The sequence below is a fragment of the Uranotaenia lowii genome, chromosome 2 (genome assembly GCF_029784155.1).
Source record: "Uranotaenia lowii strain MFRU-FL chromosome 2, ASM2978415v1, whole genome shotgun sequence".
In the NCBI taxonomy this organism is placed as follows: Eukaryota; Metazoa; Arthropoda; class Insecta; order Diptera; family Culicidae; genus Uranotaenia; species Uranotaenia lowii.
The window spans coordinates 119,689,574-119,704,807 of NC_073692.1; the positions used below are offsets into that span (position 1 = coordinate 119,689,574).

At 32.8% G+C, this 15,234-nt stretch overlaps 2 protein-coding genes across 4 annotated transcripts in view; both read right to left on the minus strand.

Annotated features, from left to right (window-relative positions):
* Window positions 1-334: 334 nt before the first annotated feature.
* Window positions 335-2,049, minus strand: LOC129743744 (protein cornichon homolog 4-like). The gene is made up of 3 exons (XM_055735881.1): window positions 1,811-2,049; window positions 1,387-1,709; window positions 335-1,332 (listed from the first exon to the last, which is right to left on the minus strand). The coding sequence occupies exons 1-3, from the start codon at window positions 1,883-1,885 to the stop codon at window positions 1,260-1,262; spliced, it is 471 nt and encodes a 156-aa protein (XP_055591856.1). The 5' UTR covers window positions 1,886-2,049; the 3' UTR covers window positions 335-1,259.
* Window positions 2,050-2,153: 104 nt separating this feature from the next.
* Window positions 2,154-15,234, minus strand: part of LOC129743739 (calcium uptake protein 1 homolog, mitochondrial-like) — a 68,093-nt gene continuing 55,012 nt past the window's right edge. Inside the window, exons 7-11 of one of the 3 annotated variants that reach the window (XM_055735869.1) lie at window positions 9,361-9,521; window positions 9,048-9,289; window positions 8,702-8,919; window positions 8,466-8,616; window positions 2,154-2,324 (exon numbers count right to left, since the gene is read on the minus strand). In XM_055735869.1, coding sequence (XP_055591844.1) covers window positions 2,297-2,324; window positions 8,466-8,616; window positions 8,702-8,919; window positions 9,048-9,289; window positions 9,361-9,521 — 800 coding nt within the window. In that variant the 3' untranslated portion in view covers window positions 2,154-2,296. Of the gene's footprint in view, window positions 2,325-8,174; window positions 8,617-8,701; window positions 8,920-9,047; window positions 9,290-9,360; window positions 9,522-15,234 lie in introns of those variants that run through there. The other 2 variants (XM_055735868.1, XM_055735870.1) reach the window with 2 other exon arrangements.

Genomic DNA, 15,234 nt, shown 5'->3' on the forward strand with positions numbered 1-15,234 from the left:
TTTGATTGTTTAAAACATTTCACACTTTTCAAATTTTCTTTATGGTTTTGGAGATACTTTTTTAAATTTACAATCCGAATACTATGTCTAAGTTTTAAAACAGAATTTCAGATCTCAATTCAAAACCACAATTAAGATCCTGAATATATGTTTCTGAATCTGTATTCTGAGTCTAATCATTATAAAGAATTCTTAGTTGGAGTTCTTATTCTGAGTTGTAAAACAAAAATCAGGCTAAGCTCAAATGTAAATCTTAAAGTCCTTGTTATGCATTCTCAAACTAAAATCTGGTGTGTGATATCGACTACATCTAAGAGAAAAGAATAATAGAAACTTGTAAAACTATTAGTACTTTATATTTGACGAACTGGCTACAGTGTTTTTTACAGTTTTAATTAATTCATATAGGAGGATAGCCAACAGACTTTACTTCATCAAAAAAAACTAAGTGAAGTTCATATTAAAATTCAGAAAGATATCCATGAGCAGGAAAACTTATAAATAGAGGCTCAAAAAGATTGTGATGTTTATCCGGTCATAGTTTCTATCAAATATAAAACCCACAAACATGTTAGGAAATCTTTTATTGTTTTATTTTAAGTTTTTAGCATTCAAAAAGTTTCATCAACATTTGAAAATGAACTGCACAAATCTTTCGTTTGCGTAATTTAATTTCACTACCGTTTTTTTAAAGAATTTTTTTGTTTGAATGAGGAACCACCGGTGAGATTTTAATAATTTAAGACAATTTGTAATCAATAGCCGTATAGATAATCTGGGAGAGAATTATGAGGATGATTATAATGATATCTAATGAGTGACATGGATGAAAAAAATATTTGTTTCTATTGATGAAATCGATGCTGATCAAATTTAGTTCTGAGATTGCTTTGGTGACCGTCATTTTTTCCATGCTAAGTTGTATCATATCTATACACAGGTTGCACATTATGAAATGGATAAAACTTCGAGTTATTCATTTCAGTAGCTCATAAACGCATTCTGAATTGACAACCCAGTGAAAACATATAGCAATAACATAAAACCAATCAATACTTTTGATCTCAATTGTCAAATAAATCTTTGGCCTTTAACAAATGCATCCAACGACTTTGAGAAGCAAGTTGATTTGGAGACCAAATTACACAGCTCTCAGTCATGATGTGCTAGAGAATTTTCTCATAGCAAAACTAAAAAAATCTCAAAATTTACAATCGAAAACGCTCCCTAGTCCTGAGACTAAGCTGGTTAACCATGGGCTAGAAATCCGTAACGATTTCTTCCTCTTCGTGACGTCTGATTGGATCTCCCTTCAGCATAGCGAGTATCATACTAAAATAAAGAACGATTATTGACTAGTTTCAAATAAACTACATGGTGTCTTACCAATAAAGATATACGAAGAATATGATCAAGAAGTACCCGAATCGGATCATCGTATCCCGCAGATGTTTCTTCACCATTCCACGGTTGTGAATCTCTGCCGGATCGTACACGCCCAGATTCCCACTGGGCACCTTGATGATGTCGTAAAGAAGCCAGCCTATCATCGGAAGATTGGCTATGAACAGCATCCAATTGCCATTGATGAGCAGCAGGAAGGCGACAAAGCTGTGGGCCGAAATCTTGGGAACGATCCAAAAATTCAGCTTCGAACAGCACTGTTGAGCGTTCAGATAGTCACATTCCAGATCCGATAGAATAATCACCTGAAACAGTCATGCTTTTGCTAAGGAAAAATTAGATTTTCATTCATGATTTTTTGTATTAAAATTATTATTGATTTTCTCAGTTATTTTTCAAAGGATACGAAATAGATCAGAAGAAACAGAATCGCCCCCGTTAGGAGAAGCGTGATTCCAAACACCATCGTTTCGGGAAGCATGGCTGAACGATCACTTTTATCGATAGAACACTTTTAAATTATTACGAGTACAACTACTGGATATAAAAAGAGTTATTTCGTGGATTGAGAATCATACTTTTCACCGAAACCGAAAATAGATTTGTTATTGCTAATCGGATTCTGACAAGCGCAAAACAAAACAACCGAAGCCCGACGAGAAACAAGATAAATCAATAAAAAAGAGAACACGAACACAGCCCTAATTTTGTAACCGAGTCGCCCAGCTTTATTTTCTCTTTTGATGGAATTTGAAATGACCGTTTTTGTATAGTTAAATTTTTTTCACAAATGTTAATTTCAATAAAATAAACTTAGTAACATATTTTCTTAGGGTCTAAACAATAAATTAAAATCATATCGATACAGTTGAGAGATTGACCAAACTTACACTTAGGCGTAATACCGTGGCCGTGAGTTGCTGTAAACAAACGAAAAAGATCGACAAATTTATAAAACGCACCAAATAGGATATACCTTTAACAAATGATATCTAGCAAACCAAATCCTTAGGAATTTAACGGTATTCCACTTAATTACTAGGACGAGACATGATGCCTAGGATTCTAATACGTGAACATGTATATGTTAGAGAACATTTAAAATTAGGGAGAATTTTGTATGATTTTATTTTTCTAAGAATTATATACCCAATTGCGTGAACAACCCAAGGTTTGAGTTCCCAGTAGAAAAATTTGAACCACTGATCCCTCGATGAATTTTTAGAATTTTTTCATCATGCCGATAGAAAAATTCAGAACAAGATGGACATTAGCTTATTTGGAGTCTGTGAGATATAGTTGAATGCTGCTTTTTTTAAACCTTTCATTATTCTACCATATGATAGTGATATGACCCTGAGTTAAACAAACGTCAGCTCAGTCTAAAAATTTTATTTTATGGCACACACAATCCTATATTCAATTTGGGTAAGCACTTTAAGCCGCTTGGTTGAATGTATATAACTACATAATCAAGAAATGGATTCTTTTAAATTCAACCACTGAATTTGGGGAAGTATTAAATACCAGTATTTAGATTAGATATTTAGAAACCTTAAAGGTTTCCCCTTTTAAAACGGAAAATGAACTTGCACACTCAGGATGGATTACACTGTATGCTATATCTAAAACTCATACACACATCCCCTTCTAAAATTTAAAAAAAAAAAACTAAATCAAAATTCCTCGGTTTGAACTTAAAAACATGTAAACAATAATTTTCGTTGAAGGTTTTTCAATGGCTAAATTGTCCAGAGCAGGGTGACCACAAATTTTTCTTTTTGAAATTCTCGATTTTCCCAATCAAAAATTCAAGGTTTCCAAGATTTTGATTGTCCATTTTCGTCGGGATAGTTCAAAATTTTCAACTAAGTTCATTGATTTGTTTGTTTCATAACAATAAAATCATTAAACACAAACTCGATTCTATTTTAAGGTTTTCAAAAATATAAGGTTTATAAAAATGATAAAAAACATCCTACATAGAATCGTCATGGGTTTACAAATCATGTTTACAAAAACATTGAAAATGGTGTATTAAACAGAACTTTTCAATCCATCATTCGTCATTTGACATTCTATTATTTTTTGATAAATTACAGCTGTGTTACTTCAGCTCGCAAATCCACGTCTTGGAGAATTTAAAACTGTTCTGAGGGCGTTCATTTATGTAGCTCCCTCGTCACAGACAATTCAGTAAAAATGTTGTTTTCAGACGTTTTACAATCATCCATAGTAAATCTTCATCTTCAAGTATAATATAAATTTTTTACTAAAAATGTATCTCACTAACTCACATAGAATTGTTTATACTACTACTTGATAAAAAATTTCAGTCATTTCCAATTTTCCAAACATCCTATCCGAACTTTTCTAGGCAAGCCCTGTTGGACCAATTTAAGACTTGTGCTAAAGAAATCACTATTTTGCAACTCGTTGCAATAAATAACTAATAAGAAACCATTCACGAAACATTATTTTTGCATCTTAAACTCTGACTTCAAAAGCTTAGAAAAAATATTTATTTGGGCAACAAGTTTATTTAACAGTTTGGGTATTATTTAACAGCATATCAAAGTTTAAGATATCGAAAAAATTAAAAAAAAAAACATTATTCCAACTCTAGTTCACCTACTGTATTTTTTCATTTTAAACTAAGGAATTTCAATTTCTAAACGAATAACGAATATTTAAAAAAAAATGGCAGAAGGAAATCAAAATTATGATATCTTAGTTTATTATAATAAAATCAGAAGTTTCGTAAATCAAATAAAATAAGAAACTTTTCTTTCTAATTTTCAAAGCGCAGTAAAATTGTAATTTATAATTTTGCAGTTTAAATTGATTGATACTCATAGTATACGACCTATGCTTTTCAAAAATCTTAACTTCAGAACCCATGAATTTCAGATTCAAGTTAATATTTTTTGTATATGTATAAGTAAAATTGCGAATTTTGAAAGAAATTTAAAAAGGAACAATGTAATTTTTTGTAGTAGCCATAACATTTTTAAAGAAAACATTTCCAAATAAAATGCATATAATCTTGTATACGGTCTCAAGATTTTTTAAAAATATTTTTAGCATGATCTAGTACTTTAAAACATTCCGAGCGGACGTTATGGCAAAATTATAGCAGATTTTGCTATCACGCATTGAGAAAATTTGCTCTCATTTTGCTCGACATACGGTGGAACACTGCAAAAATGAGAGCAGAAATTTCCATACTTGGTTAGCAAAGTGATGCCAAATTTTGCTAAAACTGAGACCCCAACTACACCTTGTTTCCGAGAGCATGAAGAGCATAATTATGCCAATATAGGGCAATCAAAACATTTTCTTTGAAAGCTAAATTTGGGATCAATATGCTCTTAAAACTTTCTCTCAGAAAAGGCAAAAGCTGTTTACCACCTTAAATCAATCAAACAAATAGCAAATTCTGCTTTCATGGCGTGATAGCCAAATTTGATTTTAAATTGCTGTAAAAGTTTACTCTAGAAATTGGGCTTGTGATATAGGTCAGTTGGCAAGTCAGTTGCTTCCTGAGCCGATGTCTGCTAGTTCGAGCCCAAGAGTAAACATCGATCACAGTTATACCGGATAAGTTGAAATATTCTTAGTTATGTTCTTTCAATTTTCACCGATAAGGTCGATAAATTAAATTAACAAACAAAATCACGGTGACTAAACTCTTCATAAACTAAAATATAATATGAAGATAAAAAAGATTGGTTTTTAACATTTGAAAAAGATTTTTTTCTAATAAAAACGTCTTACCAAAATAATTCAAGAGATAGCATTTTGGTGTCTATGTTTTAATGATTGATTTAGTAATAGATTTTGGTGCGCTGAACTCGAATCTTCGACTAGATTTTGTTTTTCACCTCTCGTTTTGGTGATATGAAGTTTATAAACGTTTTTAAACGAAATAGTTTTGAGTGAAGTATTTAACAGAATTGGGAACAGTAAACAAACAGTAAACTTCATTTTTTTCACAGAAGTCAAAATTACTTGCGTTTATGGGGAAAAAGAAATGTGGTATGAACCCATATTTCGAATTTTAGTTGTAATGTTTAAAATGTTTGTCAAAAAAGTCAGAAAATAATCTCGGGCACCAACAAAAATCAAAATAATCTCTTAAATTCTTTTCATCTAAAATAATGTTAATTCTGTGGCCTTGTGAATTGATCAATACTCTTTTGAATGTGGAGTTGAACATTTAGATAAAAAATAGAGGCTGAAATTAGGTTCTTGAAAAATATTTTATATCAGCATAATTTTTTTTTTAATCTAAACGATTGATCATCAAAGTAATGGATGAACTTGATAAGATACAGTTCTTTAAAAAAACAATACCTACTACCTGACCATGATGCACACTGCTTCTCCTTTTCCTTTCAAATTTCATTGAACTAAATTAGAGGTTTGTATTTTTAAAAATTGAAATTAAAGAAGTTTAACAAACTTTCCCTTCATACATATTTTGATACCTTTTAAAATATTCACTGCGAACAATTGTGGATAAAAAAAATCATTTCATATATCATTTATATATAGAGCAGATTTAAAATCATCAATTTAAGAACCCTTTAAAGAATCTTCCGATATGAATATAATTTTACAAATGAAAAAAAAACACACATTTTTATAGAAGAAAATGTGAAAAAATTCTCAAGTTATCTACAACATTTTTCTTGAGTATCTATATATCACCGCAAAACTCTCACCAAAATTTTTGTGATTCTTGTTTAGCAACAATACCTTTGGAAATCCAAACATTTATTTGAGAACGTTTTAACAATTGCTATGAATTTCAAACTGAATATTTTATTATTTTTCTGAAGTAAATAGCTGAATCGTGACTCGAAAAAACGAATTAATATAAACTCTTGTTTCGATTCTTCAATATCAAAATATAAATTTAATTCTCAAACAAAATAATTAAAATCAAATTCTTAGGTATGCAACTTTCGGTACTTTATTTTTATTTGTTTTCTCTTAAATTTCAAGCTCTCATAGATTTTTAAATTCATTGGAACTGAATCGAAAGAAATAGTTACAAATTTGAAACGAATGATTTCGTAAAAAAGTGAAACATCGTATTTTTGCTTCGTTCACTCAATATGTATATTATCATGTACTCAATATATTCAAACTTATTGTTCAATTTAAATAAAAAAAATTAATAAATGGTTCATTTCTTGAAGCTTATACTATTTTTCAATGAAAAGTTCTTATAAATTGCAACTTTCAGATTCAAGGTGGATTTGCAACTTAAACTATTATGCTGGATTTCTACTTAAAATTTTTATTATTATTGTGTTGATGAGCTGCAGTATTGGCAATATAATTGGTGTGAATTTGGAACTCCAGCCGTATTGGCCAAAAATTAGAAAAATATCTTGAGCGATAACCTTGTTCCAGAGAAAACAGTCGAGTGCTGACGGGATATTTTTATCACTGGTTTAATATCATCTGGGAAAAATTAATTCATAGGCATGTTTTTGGAGCCTATGTTTTAAAAACTGTTTTTGGAGGTTTATTCTTGAACTAAATTTTTATCAGATTTTGTTTATCACCTCTAATTTTAGAAGTAGAATTTTTGATATTTTTAGAAAATTGAATAGATATTAAAAAATCTAAAAGAAACATATATGGTCAGCAAATTAAATTAAACACTGTAAGTGCCTTAACAAAAGTAATTTGATGAAAAACGGTCTAGGGAATTGCAAGTGCCAGCTGTTTTAGTTTGGCGGGCCCAATTTTTTCCAATATGAAGAATTTAAAAAATTATTAAATTCTTTTGTTTAACAATCACCCTCACGGAGTGAAAAATTTTGAAAATTCGAAAGAACACCCACTAGGAAAAGTTCGAAGTTTGAGTATTAAACTCGAGAACGAGTCATTTGGAACCTAATTTGACATGCGGGAGTATTTGGGAAGGCAAGAGATTTAAAAGATATTTTGAGACTTTTCCCGCCTTGCAGTAGAGACATAGAAAGGGAGGAGGGCCCTTTCATAGATTTTTTTACACAAATCGAGAACTCATCAAGCAAACGGAACAACATTTGGCACGGGGGGTATTTGGATACAGGAAAAGTTTCTATAATTGTTTTAGACCCCTCTCTTTTTTCATCGAGGTGATAAGAAGAAAGAAGGTGGTCTCCCATACAATTTTTATGCATATATCGGATACAGGGAATGTTTTGATGATGATTTAGGAGTTTAGGGTACCTCTCTTCTTCCAGTAGGGAGATGGAAAATGAGGAGGGGGGTCTTTCATACCCTCTTTTTTCAACAAAATAAGGCATATGACGGCATTTGTGTACGAGAAATATTCTATAGATTATTTGAGACACCTCCATTCTTCCTTTGAAGAAATGGGGGGAAGAGAGGGGCCCCCATACCTTTTTTTCATATCTCGGGAACTAATACAACTAGTGGAACAAATAGTAAAGGTGGCATAGGAGTGTATTTTGGTACCGGGTCTACCGGGTCAGCTAGTACAATAGAAAAATAAACTAAAACGAGAGGACGATGAAAGTGGGTTTAAATTTTCCATATACAAGGTACCTCACATTTACCCATGGCAGCCCTTCTGAAAAAGTTCTCAGATTTTCTGAAACCCCAGTTTCAGTGATACTGACTTAACCCATGCAAAAAGTTAGTTCACCAGATGACCAAATGAAAATTGCTAAATGTACCCCACGAATGAAAAAAACACTGGGAAGACATGACCGTTCGGATCGAGTACAAATGGACAGACACCGTTCAAGAAACATCGAAATATTTAATAGATGTCATGTGCGCATTGCTTGGTAACTATGAGGAAAGATGAACGACAATAATACATAAAGGTTGGTTCTCAGTGAAGAGAGGTAAGTAATACGTAGGTTTGGAGACAAGACGATAACATGACATGAACTTATGGCCGCAAGGCAGATAAAGCTATTTTACAAATTTGACTTAAACAGGGCACGTGTTGAAACGTTTACAAAGACGATGAAGCACAGAGAGGGACATCGTTTAACCTCATTTGCCCGTGATGTCAATTTACTTACAAGTCCAGAAGTACGGGTTTGGTGTCCTTGGCACATTTAAGAATCGAATGCATCAGTTTGACGAATCCGGTATCCTTGGGCTTCTCCAGGCCCCGCAGCAAACGATTTTTCATGACAGAAACAAACTCTCTATTGCTCAACTGACCGTCCACTATTGAGTAAAGATGCGTTAATGGATTAGATTTGAAAAAGTTGAGAATGAAAAATATGCAAAGCATGCAGTAAACCACACTTACTGTTTTCGTCGAAGATGGTAAATACAACGTCAATGACGTGATCAGTGAGCTCTACCAATGCTACCGTCTTTGCCACATGTTTCAGCGTGGCCTGATCGATCGACGCTCCGGCAATGTGGTAGAACGTTAGAGCGGTATCGACGTCGTTGATGTTGTTCAGAAAGTGGAAGAAATTGAGATAATCTTCCTTGGAGATACCGACGCCATGGTCACGGAACCTTCAGAATGTCAAAAGCAACGAAATACGATGTAACAAAATTTAAAAAAGAAAATCGCAATATTTTACAGCTTTTCCAAAAAAAGAATATCAACAAAAACGAACGCTCTACAAACGCCTACAACATACCTCTTCTTAACCCGCTTAATCTTCTTGATCTTCTTCTTCTGCGTGTACCCGGCATAAGCGAGAAGCAATTCGGCAAATTCTGCCTCACTAATGTTACCGTTTTCGTCCGGATTCTTACGCAGGAACTCCAGGGTCAAAATTTCCCGCTGCAGCTGATGCTGGAAGTCCAGAAACTTTTCAATTGTCAACTTCTCGTCGTTTTTCGGCCCGAAAAAGTAGGTAGTAAGCGCTGAGTTGACACCCTACAAGTAACGATAAAAATTATAAATTATCCAAAAAAAACTTTCGAACGTTTTATTTTGATTCAACCTACTTTGAAGGTGTTTCCGGTGTTGGCGTGATCCCGATGCCGGTTACCGATGCTCGTTTGCTGCCGAATCAGATTCGCTACCTTTTCGAACTCTTCGCTGTCGACGTCACCATCTCCGTTCAGATCGAACATCCGGAAGGCAATCTCGAAGTGGCGCCGGGAAGCTGGAATGATAAAAAAGTAAGATTTTCGGTTAACATGAATGAAAATGATGATTGCTATTTGAATTTTCACTATTGTTTGTATTGTTTGGCTTTTATTGAAATAAAAAACATATAACACAAATTTTTATACGTTTAAACCCAAAATTAAAAATTTCTTATTTTATTTTGATATTTTGAGTTTTTTGTAATTTTCGGGAAGTAGATTGATTTTTAACCAAGTTTCAGAAAATAGATTCACTACGTATAACAATCAAGATTGAATTTGAGGCATTTTGCGTGAATTTCTTATCCAAAAGGCCCTGAAGATGAAGATAGAAACAAAAATAGGTCTTAGTAATGAGTCATTAGAAATTGACAAAACAGATATTTTAATTCTTCACTTTTTCATCCATCTTTTTCAAATTATCTATTGACTATTAGGACGTGGTCGGCGCCATTATTGATGATTAAAGAGAGTTTCGGGTTTGTGAATGTAGGGGAAGTTCACCCAGCTCCGTCGTCTCCCTTTGATTCGTCTTAATTCATGAATGTATGTTTTAGATGCGAAAAATTACTTTCCACTTCATTTGGCTACTTCACATGATAAACTTCGATTGTGAATTTATTTTTTATCAGAAATGTCACTTTTAAAACTATTTTTTAGATATGTGATTTTGAAATCTCGAAGTGAAAAGAATTATTGGCGCACGCCGCCATATTGATAGACGAACTTAGTGATCCCCCCATCGCGTTTCTTTGTTTTAACTCTTCCTACTATGCATTTTTAAATGTATTTTTAGAATTGATTAATTTTGGATCTAAATATTATCTGATGACATTAAACCTTTCTCAAGTATTTGAAACATGAAATATATCAATTCTATAAAAGTTATATTTTTTGAACTTCTTTCATTCAAACTGCAATATCTTGCATATGACCAAACGCTTTGCTCTGCGGAAAGATCACTGAGAGATCTTTGAAATCTAAAACTAAAACTTCTCTAGTTTTCAGAGGTAGAGAGAATGGAAATCAATAACTACTCGTGGAAAAATTTCAATTCCTGGACAAAAAACCTCGATTTTCATTGAATTTTTACGATGCATGGGAAAACAATGCATTCCCGTTGAAGGTAAAAATGAATAGAAGACTTGGATGAATCATTAAAATTTTGAAATTAGAATTCACGAATCTCTGGTTCGGATTTTAATACAAGTTTGGATAAAAAAAATCGATTTTGGTAAATATGATTTTTTGTAAACATAAATTCATTAAAAATTCTACGGAATCTAACCTGCTTATATTCAGATTCCTCCCATAAAAGATTTTAAACTTTACTCATGTTTGCTTTATTTTTATAAATTCTCAGTGAATTTTCAACTAAATTTGTTGTGTTGTATTTGATTTATTACAGTTTGAATGAAAAAAGTCGAAAGTTCGAATTTTAGTTAAAAACGTCAACTCCCAAAAATTTGAACCCAAAAACTAGCATTTAGCTGATTTCTTTTGAAACTTTTGGCAACAACAAAATGTTTGAATAACAAAGCGTAAATTTCCGAAGGAAAACTTTTTCGAAAAAACTTTTATCGCTCGAAAAACTCGAATTGATGAGCTGAACCAGTCTAATGTGCATCTCGCGCATCAATGTGCTTTTGTTTTGTTTTGATATCCTTCGCCAGGTTTTCCAAAATGCATGTGATTCTGCCACTTCTCAAATCTCTTACTATTCAGTCTTATTACGTAGGAAAACTTATGGTACTTTTAAAAATGTTGATGTTCTTTAAATATGTGTAAATTCGTGAAAAATGTCTGGATGAACGTTAAAAAAAACTTATTTTACAGACAAATCCTGGCTCATGGCAGCACAATCCGTTGGAGACTGTGTTGGCAGGGTTGCCATTGTGCCTGATTTTTCAGGATTCACCTGATTTCTGGAGGCCCATCCTGATAACCTGATAAGCCTCCGCCTTTCCTGATTTTTGGAAAGGAGCCTGATTTTGCCTAATTTAGTCATTTTCATGCTATAAATCTATATAAGCTATATATCTAAACGAACAGAATGATGTAAATTTTTAACCCTAATCCGCCATAGACTGTCTATATCTCGCGTGAGCTTTCATTATGTCGTATGAAACAAAGTGTAAACAAACAGTTTCAAAATGAAAAAATGCAAAAACTGACATAAACTAGTCGTAACTTTTTTCCATTTAGGATATTTGTAGCCTGGACAACATATTCTATTTGTAGGGTAGATATTTTTAAAGTTGTTTTGATAACTTGTGCAGCAATTTTCTGTGAATTCCTAAGATGTTTCATATGACGTAATGAAAGCTCACGCGAGATACTATTGAAAGTGTGGAAGCTTGTAACTTTATCAGGCGCACCCAAATAACAATTTTTTTTAGAATCTCCCATGAATTTATGTAACGCTCTCTGAAAGCCCTGACAAAAAAAACACCCTTTAGGGATCTAGAGTGTCAATTTAACACTCTTCACCTAAAATCGTTGTATCTCGCTTGTTTCCCTATTGTACACATCGTACAGAATTTATCGATTTGGAAACCTTGTAACGTAACTAAAATATGATACTCAGATAATATTCAGCTACAACCACTTGTTTTTATGTTATTCAAGGTCGAAGAAAAGGGCTCTCCCCTAAAAGAAAAAAAAGGTCGAAGAAAAACATCTTGAAAACGAGCTTCGTCTAAAAGGCTCTAGATCACTTATCAAAACCTAAAAAAAATCACTAAGTGTCTAAAAAACCTCATATTAAGAACTGTATGTTGAACATGTGGATGTATTTTTTTAATACTTTCAAGATTATGGTCACGATGTTAAAACCGTTTTTTTTTTCAATCGATCAACCACCAGAATTGTTTCAGTCACTGCAAAAACGAAATTGAACAGATGATTAGAAAGTTGAAGTAATTATGCACAATTTTGTTTCATTAGAGTCTCAAAACACGAAGCACAGTTGTTTGACGAATTTTCAAAAGTTGGTTTTTTTTAACTTTTTGTCACTGTTTTACGCTGCGATGTTTCACAAAAATATGATAGGTGGACCATATTTATCGAATATACAAGTTGCTGTGCACTACTCTATGTGAGACTTCAAACTTAATTTGTAGTCTAAATTTTGTTTTAAAAATGCGAATTCAAATCTGATCGAGCTTTTAAAATGAATTCCTGTTCGGAATTCTGAATGTTTTGTAAAATCTGGATTATAAAATTTGGATTTCTAATCCCATCCCCAACTAATGATTCATAACAAATGAGAAATTTAGTGCGACTAATGTTTTTCATTTTCCAATCCTCTTTAAACACAAAACACACCCAATTTTGCTTTCATTCTAACCATATATAAAGCTCTGAATTCGTGGAAAATTTTCACCAACATACGGGAAAACGAATTGGTCATATTTTATCTAATGTCTGCTGTAAACTTCTTTTATCTCAGAAGCAACACAAAAAAAAATATTTAAAACAATCTGAAATTAGTGGAATTTTAACACTTTGCATGGACGTTCAAAGTCTATGAAAATGTAATTCATAAGAAATAATTAATTCTATATAATTGAATATTTTTCTCAATATTGAAAATTGTTTGGAGAATGAACTTAGAGTTTAGTGCATCATCGAGCTGAACCTATAGAAAGTGGACTCAAACCAATAATCAATGATATCACCATGATCGATACCTAAAGATTTTTGTAACAAAGGCAATAAAAAATCAGCAGTTGGTATTTTCTATTCCAGCCTGAATTTTATATCCAGCCTAATTTTTATATTCAACACGCTCATTTTCACTTAACCATTTATGGTTAATCATTTTTAAGCTTTTGCTTGAAAACTTCCAATATGGTTATTTTTCAATAATTTTTCTAATTTTAAATTCAACCATATTAGTAGTTCTCGAGATAATCAGAAAATGGTTGAAAAACTTGATGTATTAATCGCCATTTTGAAACTAATTGATGGTGCAGCCGAACGCGTTCTTTAATTATTTTTTTTTTAATTAATATATGTTTTCGAGTATATCTGTCCTTGAAAATCGAATAAGCATGATGGAGTTTCTAAAAGGTAATGGAAAAAATCCTTAATTTATTTAAACCTGACTAACAAAAATATAATTAATTTCAGTGCGTCAAGTGAGAGTTCCGCTTCCAGTTCCGATAAATACGGGAAAAAATCTGCCGGTTCATCGTCGCAGTCACAGCTAACAAAAATAAAAGCATCGTAATCGGTCCCCGCACTACCCGAAAGATATAAAATATTATAATGAAGAAGCCTAGAATGACGCTCCCGGTAGTTGTTCCGGCTAAAGAGTATCAAGAATTTTCATCCGGATGTGGCATCTTTTCATTCGTACATAATGAACACCCGAATGATGGTGGAGAAGGCCCGGATGAAGAAACTACACCCAAACATGGTCGAGTAGAAGATCCGGTTTATCATTGGCGAAAACAATCCTAGGAAGTCAGGTCGAAAGGTTGGTAAATAAATGTAAATTCTGAGTTGTAGTTTAAAATCTTTAATTCACTTTTAGCACATTCAAACTTGCCTCCACATTTGATCGGAATCTTGCACATAGTCGATAATATTCAAGACAAATGGTTCATAGTATCGCTGCTATTTTTTCTGACGTTCCGTTCCGGGTTGGGAACAAAAGTGCCCGATTTTTATGGCGAGTTTTTGCTGATCAAAGCAGTCGAAAATCTGCCTCGGGTAGATCCGGAAACCGGTGAGGGGCGAGTTTTCATCGAGGATGCTGTTAGTGGGAACCGGTGAGGAGGCAGATAAGCCAGCAATTGAGTTCAAGTAGACAGTCTCAGATGGTATAAGAAGCTGCAGTCAGATCGGATTAAAGACGTTCCCGAGAAAATTGTGGCGGCAGCTTTAAAGGAAAATCACAGCTTTAATCTAGATTAAAATCACCAAGCTATGTGCAATTTCCCCATCAGCTCCAAAAATTTAATTTAATTAAAATAAGAAGCAATTTCTTCAATACTTCTAAAATCTCTTTTCTTTTCATTTGAAAATCCCAAACATTAAACACTTGTTTTTTTTTTGTTTTTTTGTTTTTCTGGGATTTTATTAAACATTAAACACAAGAAAAAAAACCATATGATGCTCCACATAGCGCTGAGGTTGAAAAATAACCATTTTTCAACTTTTTTCCATAATCCCATTCGGTTGAAAAATAACCATATTCGAACTTCTTCCCAGAATTCATTTTATGGCTTCTCATGAAGAACTCATAAAATGGCATTTCCCGGGAAAAGGTCAAAAATGGTTATTTTTGAACCGTACATGGTTTAATAATTTCTAGCGTGAAGGTTTTCTGAGTTAAGGAAAAAAATATTGGCAACCCTGTGTGTTGGTAAAAAAAATATATTTGCGCGGTGGATTCAATTTGTAAGGTCTAATTTTGTGCTGCCTACGAACTTTGCAGTTATCCTGCGCGGTAATATCATTTGAAAGAGCCACAACCGCAAAAATTAAATGTATCCCTCAAGAGGGTGGAATAGTTTGAAACAATTTCTGTAGAATTTGATAGAAGGTATAACATTTTGCAATTGTAGACCTATTTACAATAAAGCTATCCTAGTTACATGGCTTATTGCGGCCTGGGGGAGGAAGTTCGGCAAAATGGAAATTGATGACCGTTTTTTTTGGTCGTCAGGTTGAATTTTCATTTATCCGCAAAATCCCTTGAATTGGTTCGATAATCCGTAG